The sequence below is a fragment of the Fukomys damarensis genome, unplaced genomic scaffold (genome assembly GCF_012274545.1).
Source record: "Fukomys damarensis isolate Sample0158 unplaced genomic scaffold, DMR_v1.0_HiC HiC_scaffold_30, whole genome shotgun sequence".
NCBI lineage: Eukaryota > Metazoa > Chordata > Mammalia > Rodentia > Bathyergidae > Fukomys > Fukomys damarensis.
In genome coordinates this window covers 47,421,664-47,432,035 of record NW_022900942.1, presented here as the reverse complement: position 1 = coordinate 47,432,035, position 10,372 = coordinate 47,421,664, and the positions used below count along the sequence as shown (strand labels likewise).

Genomic DNA, 10,372 nt, shown 5'->3' with positions numbered 1-10,372 from the left:
GGGCGCCTCTGTCCCGCCCCCAGCTCCTCTGAAGCGCGGACCCGCTAACACCGCCCAAGAGGTTGCTGCGGGAGTAGTTCCGCTCCCTGGGCGGAAGTGCGCGTTTAGATCTCGGCTGCTGACCAGCTGGCGTCATGGTGGTGCCTGTGCTAGAGGCTGCTCACGTGTTTTGCTGCCCGAATCGGGTGCGGGGAGCCGTGAGTTGGAGCCCTGGGCCCGGAGGACTTCTGGCCTTTGGCACGTCCTGCTCCGTGGTTCTCTATGACCCTCAGGTAAAAGGATAGCTGAGTGTCCAATCCCCTGTGCTGCAGTGGCCGAACCTGTTGGGCACCCTTGGGGGCGGGGCTATAAATTGCCAGGCAGAGCCCAGAGAGCCGGTGGCTGTGTATCAGCCCGGGGAAGGAAGCTTTCTTTGCAGGGAGTCCCCGGTGAGCGAGTCGCTAGTCAGGGGTCCCAGTGGCCCGTGTCCTGCCCGGGAATGTGAGCCCCACGCTGAAACCAGACGAGGAGATCCTTATCTGAAGCCGTTCCACGAAGTGTAGCACTATTCAAGTATCAATTTGGGATTTTAAATAATTGAAATTTAGGTATGAATTAAAGCCATCATCCCATAGATGGAATCTCAGCTCTGTATTTCCCTCAGTGTTGGTTAAAGAATCTGTATTGAATTTCAAAGAAATATTATCGATTTTTTATCTAGGAGAATGCGCAGTTTAAAGACTGTCACTTGGGAAAGGCTCATAGGAGATGGGGATCCTAAGCACTGGTTTTAAGGCAGAAGTTATCCATTCCCTGAGTTTGTCAGTTTTACAAAAATTACCACTCTCCCTACCAAACTTCTCCAGTGAGTAGTTTTGCATGCTATCTAGGTTTTCCTGTGATATCATTTCTCCTGGTTGGCTGGGATGATAAAGTTATTCTTGCATCTCAATAGGAGTCTCAGAATGAAAGATGAAATGTAGACGTGATCCAAATTAAACCTCTTTTTTTTAAAAAAAGATGAAAGCCCATCTTTGTAGCAGATTTGTCGCAGTGCTTTCCATCACATTTTTACTGTTAATGGCCACGTTAGGGGATTTAAGCATATAAAAAAAGTACTTTTTTGTTAAATATTTACTGCTTAGGTGTTTAAATATAGGAATAAGAGCAGGTTAGATGTTAAAAGGAAGTTTTGGAAATTTTGCTTATTTAGTGTTAAGAACTCTATGGACTAGTGCTCTATGGAGTAGATGATGATGGCAGAAGATAATGTGTATTTACCCCTTCCTGTTCAGGAATTTAATTTAGTGGGAGAGAAAATGGAATACAGCAAATTGTTTCTGAACCACAGCCCTGTGTGAAATATATTAGTCTATATATTTGCCTCTGTATCCCTTTTCCCCAACCATGAGAGTTCTGATTGGCATATAAGCAGACATAAAGCCAGTGCTGTTCACAACAGAGAGAAGAGCTGCAAGGAAGTAAGTACAGAAGTCTTAAAATTAAAATCTTCAGCAGTGAGTGAAGGAAGGATGCTCAAATATGTATGATTTGGTAAAAGCAGCAGGCTGAGGATCTGTTGGGACCCTGGAACACCTTGCAGGCATCTGATATGTAAGAGAAGCTTAGAGGTTGTGGCTTCAAGATCTTGTTTCACTAGGACTGAAGAATCTGCCACCTGATTACCCATGACATGAAAGTGAACCATGAATTTTTATATCATTATGAATTCCACTGTTGAAGGGTTTTTTTGTTAATAAAACCCCCCAAATTCATGCAAGCATAGTAAAAGTAGTTAGTCCCTGAAGCATGTAGAACACAAGGAAAATGATGCTTCTCTAGTTTAAAAGTGTCAAGGTGAGAAGGAAGAAGTATGTGAACACAGTGGGAGAGTGAGCTGATCTAGGCAGATGCAAACCTGAGAGCTCAGTATAATGACAACATAAGACATGAGGAATGTGGAGCATGTTTAAAAGTAGGAATGATCTAGAGTGAGTGAAAAAGTTAATAAAAAGTTTTACCAGTCAAGGGAGGCAACCATGTTGATGTAACTCCAATCTTATTACTGTCAAAAATACAGAAATCTGGTTTTATTAATTTTCTATTTCCTATGTAGTATAAATGTACTAATTACTATTTTCTTCTCTTAAGAAAAAGGTAGTTGTTACCAACCTGAGTGGTCACACTTCTCGAGTCAATTGTGTACAGTGGATTTGTAAACAAGACGGCTGTAAGTATTAACCTGATTGTTAAGGCTGATCTCAGTTATTTTCTGAGAAAGAATAGTTAATCATTTTACTTTAACCTATCTCTTAACCTAGCATTACCTTATGCAGTTTTTTGTTTGAAAATAAAATAAAAAAGGTATGTCCAGTGAAATATCTGACCTGTCTTTTCAGTTTGTAGCAGTTGAAGCACAGATAACACAGCAGTGTTTAGGGTGAAGACAGAGACACCCTTTGACTATGGCAGTCCCCTCCCCTACTATACCCCTCAAAAGCCTCACAGCCTTTGATTAAAAACCTATAAGTAGGACGTAGGCTCAGACTGGTATTTAGAAGACTCAGCTTCCAAATCTGTTTCTGTGACTGACAATCTATTGTTTTTTGTAAGGGCAAGACATTGCATTTCTGTTGAATCTGGTTTGCTGCACCTGGTAGTACCATCTAAAAAGTAAGGTGTGTAAAGGCCTAGATCAGAGGTTCATGATTCTTATCGGGTCGAAATTATTTTCATAGTAAGATTAGTCGTAGTTTTCATTCATATTCTGTCACAGCTATATAGTGGAATTTTCTAGCAGCCATATGAGATGTGTGATAATGTGACAGATTAAATACAGAAGCAGATATAAAAATCCAGCTATAATCTAATCAGACATTGAGATTTGCAGAAATATGAAACAGTGTCTCTCATGAATTTTTTGTTTTGAAATGCATTTGTGGCTTTCTTTCACTCCTATGAAAGTATTATTTGTGTTAACATATTCTGGGCTTCCTCTTTATTTTATTTTAGTTTTTGGTACCAGGAATTGAACTCAGAACATTTTGCTTGTCAGGCAAGTGGCGCCACTGCCTCATAATTTTAAAGTTAACTGTTCAATAAGCATTTTTCAAATTTTTATATTTTAACTTCTAATATAGTTAAATTAGTAATATGGTCCATATAATCAAAACCTTTTTGGGATCCTTAGAATTTTTAATTAATTAATTAATTAATTTTCCAGTACTGGGGATTGAACTCAGAACCTTGTGCTTGCGAGGCAAGCTCAGTGCCAGTAAGCTAAATTCCCACCCTAATTTTTTGTATTTTAAAAGTTTTTACACTTCCTCAGTTTTCATAAATAAAATAGGATGTGTTGAGAATAAGGCTGTTAAAAATAAATACATTTTAAAATTTTTATTAGCATGTTTACAATACATAATGATTACATTCATTGTGAGAAATTGCTGCATGTACATAACACATCTCGATTTGTTTTGTTCCCCCTTCCCTTCTACCTCCTTTTAAAAAATTTTTTTGCCATCATCAAATTCATTTATTTTATAAAATAATGATATCCTTATCAAGGTATTTATCATAAGTACAGATTAACACCCAGACTAGCAGGCTAAAAAACATAAAAAACACATAGGACTGGGTCAGGGATTTAGCTCAGTGGTTCTGCTGCCTGTCTCATAAGCACAAGGTCCTGAGTTCAAGCCCTGGTACCAAAACAAACAGAAAGCATAAGACAATAATATGAAATCAGAGTACACTTTTAGATACATTGTCCATGCTGGATAATGACATTTTCTTTTTTTCCCTATTGCCTGTCTTTTTATTTTGTTCTTTATATATTGGGCTTCTCATATAAGTGAAAACTTGAGATATTCAAGCCTGTATGTCTGATTTATTTTACTTAACATGATTTTTCAAGGTACATACATTTTCTTACAAAATGGCTAGAGTTTAAACTTCAAGTACTATGGCAGATAGTACTCCATTGTGTATAAATACCTCATTTTCCTTATCCATTCATGTGTGGATGGTATACAGGGTGCTTCCAAGATTGAGCTATTATGAATTATGCTGCTATAAACATGGTTATGCATATATCACTGAGATATGATGTCTTTAACTTTTGGGAAGATAACCAAAAGGGAAGACCTGGGTCAAATGAAATTTCTAGTTTTAGGTGTTTTGTTTTGTTTTTTGGTACTGGGGATCAAACTCAGGATCTTGTGCTTACCAGGCAGGTACCAAGCCACTGAGCTACACCTCCAAGCCCTAGTTTTAGGATTTTAAGGAATCTTCATACTGATTTCTATGTTGGTTGAATCAATTTAGACTCCCACCAACAATGAAGAAAGGCCCCCTACCCAGCCTTTCCAGCGTTTGTTATTGGTTGATTTCTCAACAATAGCCATACTTTGTGGAGTAAGATGGAATCTCAGTGTCATTTAAATTTGCATTTCTCGAATGGCCAGAGATAAGTAAAACTTTTTAAAATGTATTTATTGGCTGTTTGTACTAAGAAGTGTCTATTCAGATGCCCATTTTTAAATTGGGTCTTTAAATTTGGGGGTCTAATTATTCTTAGTTTTTTATATATCCTAGGTATAGTTTTTGTTGTTCTGGTTTTTGTTTTGTTTTGTTTTGTTTTTGAGACAGGGTCTTGTTATGTAGTCCAGGCTGGCCTTGAACTCACTATGTAGCCCCCAGGCTGACCTTGAACTTACAGCAATCCTCCTTTTCAGCCTCCCAAGTCCTGGGGTCACAGGTGTGTACCACGACGCCAGCTCTATAGTCCTTTGTCTGATGAGTAGCTTGCAAAATTTTTCTCACATTCTATAGATTGTTTCTCTACTGTATGGGTGGTTTCCTTTGCCTTGCAGAGGGATTCTTAGAAAATGTAAGAGTGGAGTCCTGAGACCAAAAAATGTAAAATTACTATATTATTGTGCATTATTTCTCTCCCATTCCTAAGATTCTCTGACTCCAGGAGTCTTAATTAACATATTGGTTGCTTTTATTTTATTTTATTTTTTTGCTACCGGAGATCAAACTTGGGACCTTGCACTTGAGAGGCAGGTGGCAGCACCACTGAGCTAAATCCCTGGCCCAACATATTGGTATGTTGGAAACCCAATGGAAGTTCCTTAACTATCTTAAAAATACCTACTGTAAAAAAAATACCTACTGTAGTATTGTTATAGATTCTGAATTTTTCATTCTATAAACATTTATTGAAAACATTCTGATCTTGGTGGGGAATGTCTTCAATTTGTGAGACTTTGCTATGATTTTACTGTGACATTGAACAAAGTTTAATAAGTCATTTAGTTGGAAAAGCAGGATTAGTCAAGTTTCACATTAATAAAAAACATTAAATAGTACAGGGTGGCTGTTAATTCAATTGTTAAAACACAATTGTATTACATTAAATTGCTACCATATGACATAAAAAACTACTTGATTTTAAGAATAGGAATTTGCTATAAAATATTAATTTGGCTTTGTGTATTTCATCTTCCCTTTAAAAATGGTTGAAAATAGAAGGAAAAAATGGAAACAAAGCTTTTATACATAGGGAGAGAAGCGGTCTTGATGGGGGGGGGAGATGAGATAAAATAAAATTTATTTTAAAAAATTAAAAAGAGGCTATATAAAATGAATTACATGTATAGCACTGCAGTCTGTAACTATTATGATTGATTTCCTCTAAGAAAAGGGCTCCATCATTAGATACAGTAATTGAGATACTCTTTCCGGCCACTGTATCAAGGACAACAAGATCATGGAAATAAATGGCTCAGTTTCTATGATGTGTAAGAGACTGAAGCCTGGTCACAGGTGTTTGGTGGCAGAGTTAGGACATGAATCTGGGACTTGTGAGTTCAGGTCTAATGCTATTTATTAGATGAAATTTTAAATTATGCTCTTATCTCTCAGCTGCCTCCCCTAACTGTGTAGCACATACACCAGAAAAAATAAAAAAGAATAGAAAATCCACACCAAATTTATATTATTTCCCCTTTTTGTGGTACTTGTTTCTTTTCTTTTTCCCATGAAATTGTAGATATTAAAAGAACCATTTTGATGTATATATCCAATCTCAAAAGTAAGTCAAGATTGATAGCAGTAGCTCACTATACTTTCTCATATAATGTTCATTCAAAAAGTGTTTAGCATGAATCTAAAAGGGAAATAATCAGAAGTACAGATTAAGAGACACTGTGTAAAACAACTGGTCTGCACTATTGTCACAAAAAAGGGAGGAAACAAATTATCCCAGATTAAAGGCGATAGCAAAGATGTGCAATGTGTGATCCTTAGATTCTGTATTCAAACAAGCTACAAGTGATATTACTAGAATAATTTGGGTTATCATACTATGGACTGTATATTATATACTAGTACTGTATCAATATTAAAATTCTTGAGTATGATAATTGAGATTATGTAGGAAAATGTTTAGGAGCTACATGAAAAAGTCTGAGGATCAGCAGTCACAATGTTCACAGTTTATTTTTTATTAAAATTATTAACATATTGTATAAATTAATGGGTTCACTGTAATATTTTTATACATACATGTGTTGGTCATGTCTGTTCACCCTTCTTCTAGCCTCTGCCCTCTCCACACTACCCATTGAGATTATGTAGGAAAATGTTTAGGAGCTACATGAAAAAGTCTGAGGATCAGCAGTCACAATGTTCACAGTTTATTTTTTATTAAAATTATTAACATATTGTATAAATTAATGGGTTCACTGTAATATTTTTATACATACATGTGTTGGTCATGTCTGTTCACCCTTCTTCTAGCCTCTGCCCTCTCCACACTACCCCCAGACTCCTCCCCAGTGAGTACTGTAGTTTCTATTTTACTTTCAGGTCTTTTTTTTTTTTTTTAACTTATACATATGAGAAAAAATATACAATACCTGTATTTCTGTGTCTGGCTTATTTCAATTTCCATGCAGCCCCCTAGTTCCATTCATTTTCTTGCAAATAGGATTTCATTCTTTATGGCTGAATAATACTTCATTGTGTATGTCATTGATCAGAAAATATGATGAATGTTTACATTTTTTAAATTATAGTAAAAGACATGTTGAGATTAACTCTCCCCAAGATCCCCCATCCCCAATTCAAGCACACATATTCCATCTTTCTTGACACTTTTTTATATTCACTATGTATTGCACATATATGCTAATGAAAATAATGTAGCAGATTTCACACAAAATAATAAAAGTAAGTGAAGTTTGAACCCATGGGAAAAAAAAAACAATAGAGCAAAGTGAAGCAAAGCCTGCACAGACCTGAGACCCTCTACCTGGCAGACAAGGGTCCTTCATGCAGATGCAAGCCTGAAGAACAAAGACAAAGCGACAGCTGTGTTGAAGCCAAGCACACACTGATGGGATTACTGTGGCCAATCTTGGTATAATAGGAATGTGTAATTTGTAGTACTTTGCTTTGTACACAACCCAGTGCAGACACTGGGAGAGCTTGCTGTGTGCTTATTTCCTAAGATGCTCAGAAACAGCTCACCTTTGGGGAAAACAAGCGAACCCACACTCCCAATACTTCAAGGAGGACTGAGTAAATGCAGTACTCAGGCAAATCTTCTCAAAAAATCCTTAGTCTCTTCCCACCCTGCCGTTACCTCTGCTCAGAAATCTGGTGCCTCAGTTCTAGTTCTTGCCACTTTTGCATGCAGTCCTGGAAGTTTTCTTTTATGACTGACTTTAACTGCACTGAAGCGACTGCCTTGATGCTTTACCTTCTTGGTCATTTTGACTTTGAGGAAGAACCAGAAGTCAAATGCTGCCAGATCTAGTGAATAACGTGGATAAGAACACACCGTAATGTGTTTATTTGAAAGAAATAAACTACTTCAGAAACTGGCAAGAATGATGAATAAAAGTGCTAAGGGTAGCATTTTGACGGGTTAATGATAATGTGCCTTTTACTGTAGTAATTTTAAAAAATCTGAAGCATATTTTTTGTTCACACCTGATACATGTATCATGTCTTCATTCATCTGTTGAGCAACCTATTTTTAAATGTTTGGAAAACGTGTGTGCATACATATATAAAGAGTATAGAATATAGGGTGTTATTGTATGTTTTCCATAGCTTTGAAATTTTTAGAAATAGATGGGGGAATCACATGAATAAAAATATTTACTGAGACATAATTTTTTCAGCTTCTTCTACTGAATTAGTTTCTGGAGGATCTGACAATCAAGTGATTCACTGGGAAATAGAAAATAATCAGGTACGTAGATGTTTATAATGATAAGAAATAACGTCTTTTAATTTCATTTTTCCTGTCCTTTCTTTTTCCTATATGATGTTCCCTTCTTTTTGCTCATCTGTAACCCACATGCTATATCTTCCATACTTCATAGCTCCTGTGCTCCTCCCTCTGATTTCTGTTCTCATCTGCATATACTGTCCAATCTTTGTGAATTTCCTGTTATTTTATAATAATTTTCAAGCTGTTTTTTCATGAACTTTATGAGTTCAGTGACAGTAAAAATCAGTGCTGTTGTATTAGTAGGTTACCTGTTGCCAGCTGACTATAGATCTACATGATTCTGAATGATACACATGCCAGCACATGGTATGGATTGTCGTCTACCCCTGGGTGGTTAGGTTTTTTCCTACTGCTAATCAAAAATGTGAAAAGGTTAGTGCATTAGATATTTGAACATCTGCCATGCAGAAGATATAGTTAAGGCAAAGACTTCATAAAATAGGTGAAGTACATGGTTTTGAAGGCAAAATGTATGTGAATGACTAAAATACAGGTGATTCCATGGGTGAATGTGCTAACTTGCTGCTCCACAACCATAGTGCTGTGAGAGTTTGGAAGAGATGGCCTTTGAATTGGGTTTTAAATGTAGGATGATTATCTTGGGAGAAATTAAAGGGACGAGATTCCAGGTAGGACAAAAGGAGCAATTCCCAAAATTATTACGTGTGTGAAACTCCCATCCCTCCTTAAATGTCTTGGCATCCCTTGGAACGCTGAGGAAGACAGTTTTGGAAATATTACAAGATTATACATTGGGGGCAGTAATCCTAGAGAAGTAGAGCAGGAGGTCATGTGCAAATTGAAATACTAGCATTAAAAGTTTGTTCTTTATTAGTCAGCATTTGGAAGTCAGTGATGTTTTCTAAAGCACAGGAGAAGATCAATCTAATGATAGTGTGGCAAATTAGAAAAGAAAAAAAGGAAGGACACAAAATCTGGTATGTTTCTAAAGGAAAAATGAGTTTGGCAGTAAGAGGATAGATGTCAGAGAAGTGGGAATCTCTCTGATGGTCAGGGGAATGAGTAATTGAAAACGATGGGATTCTGTTTTAGGGCCCTTGGAGAAAGGTGCTTTTACAGAGAAAAACCAGCACATATGAAGGAAGATATATAGTCATTTGTAGAAGTCATTTGTATTGCTAGCTAGATGCCCAGATTACCCTCATAAGCAGAGAGCAGCTGTGATAGTTGGACTGTAGAGCTTCCTGAATTTGAGCTTCCTGAACTTGAGTGAAAACATCAAAGTGGAGGAATGTAGTAAACTTGGCTTCTGCTATGACTAACGTTGGCAGAAGACTCTCAGAGATGGGTATTTCAAATATTTTTGAGACTGAGATTTGCAAGAGTCTTTCCTCAATGCTGCCCCAAGCTTTGCCTGACATTATAGAGAGGATTGCAGGCTAAGCCAATATCTGATGGCACACAGCAGAGAGAATGTGAGGACATACAGGGAGGGAGAAAAAGAAGATGATGAAAGAGGCATCAAAGGAATAAGAATATTCAAAGAGGGGGGAACTGTAACCTCTTGAAGGATTTAAATGTATTTACATGCACACATGCTCAGTGCACCTTGACTACTGATAAAAGGAAGTAATCCTAAGCTGCTGTAATGACAGGTTTGGGTCTTTGAACAGTGAGTATTGTTTTTTAAAAAGGTGATAAACGTGAGAGGTTTCTTGTTTATTTTAAAAAAAATTCTCTGATGGTTGAACTATAACCCTGCTCAAAAAGTGAAATGAGCATTTTCAATAGATTTGTTAGGGGATGATAATACAGAGTCGTGTAAAGGAACTTTGTAAATACAAAAAGCTGTGAAGAAGGAAAAAACTACATAAAATCTGAGTAGAATTAACTTTCTGATGAACATCACTCTAGATCTCTAGTTCTATGAGGATAATTATATAAAAGATTATGCTCACTTGCTTGCTTGCTCTCTCCTTCCTTCCTTTTTAATTTCTTTCTTCCTTCCCTTTCCCCTTCTCCCCATTCCTTCTGTCCATCCTTCCTTCCTTCTTCCTTTCTCGCTCTCTCCTTCCTTCTTGAATTTCTTCCTTCCCCTTCCCCTTCCCCCTTTCCCATCCC

The 10,372-nt window shown here is 37.1% G+C and overlaps 1 protein-coding gene across 1 annotated transcript in view; it reads left to right on the top strand.

The window, feature by feature from the left end:
• The first annotated feature begins 60 nt into the window (after positions 1-60).
• Elp2 (elongator acetyltransferase complex subunit 2) overlaps positions 61-10,372 on the top strand; it is a 45,337-nt gene continuing 35,025 nt past the window's right edge. The window contains exons 1-3 of the mRNA XM_010638039.3: positions 61-272; positions 2,131-2,209; positions 8,178-8,248. Coding sequence (XP_010636341.1) covers positions 135-272; positions 2,131-2,209; positions 8,178-8,248 — 288 coding nt within the window. The 5' untranslated portion in view covers positions 61-134. The remainder of the gene's footprint in view (positions 273-2,130; positions 2,210-8,177; positions 8,249-10,372) is intronic.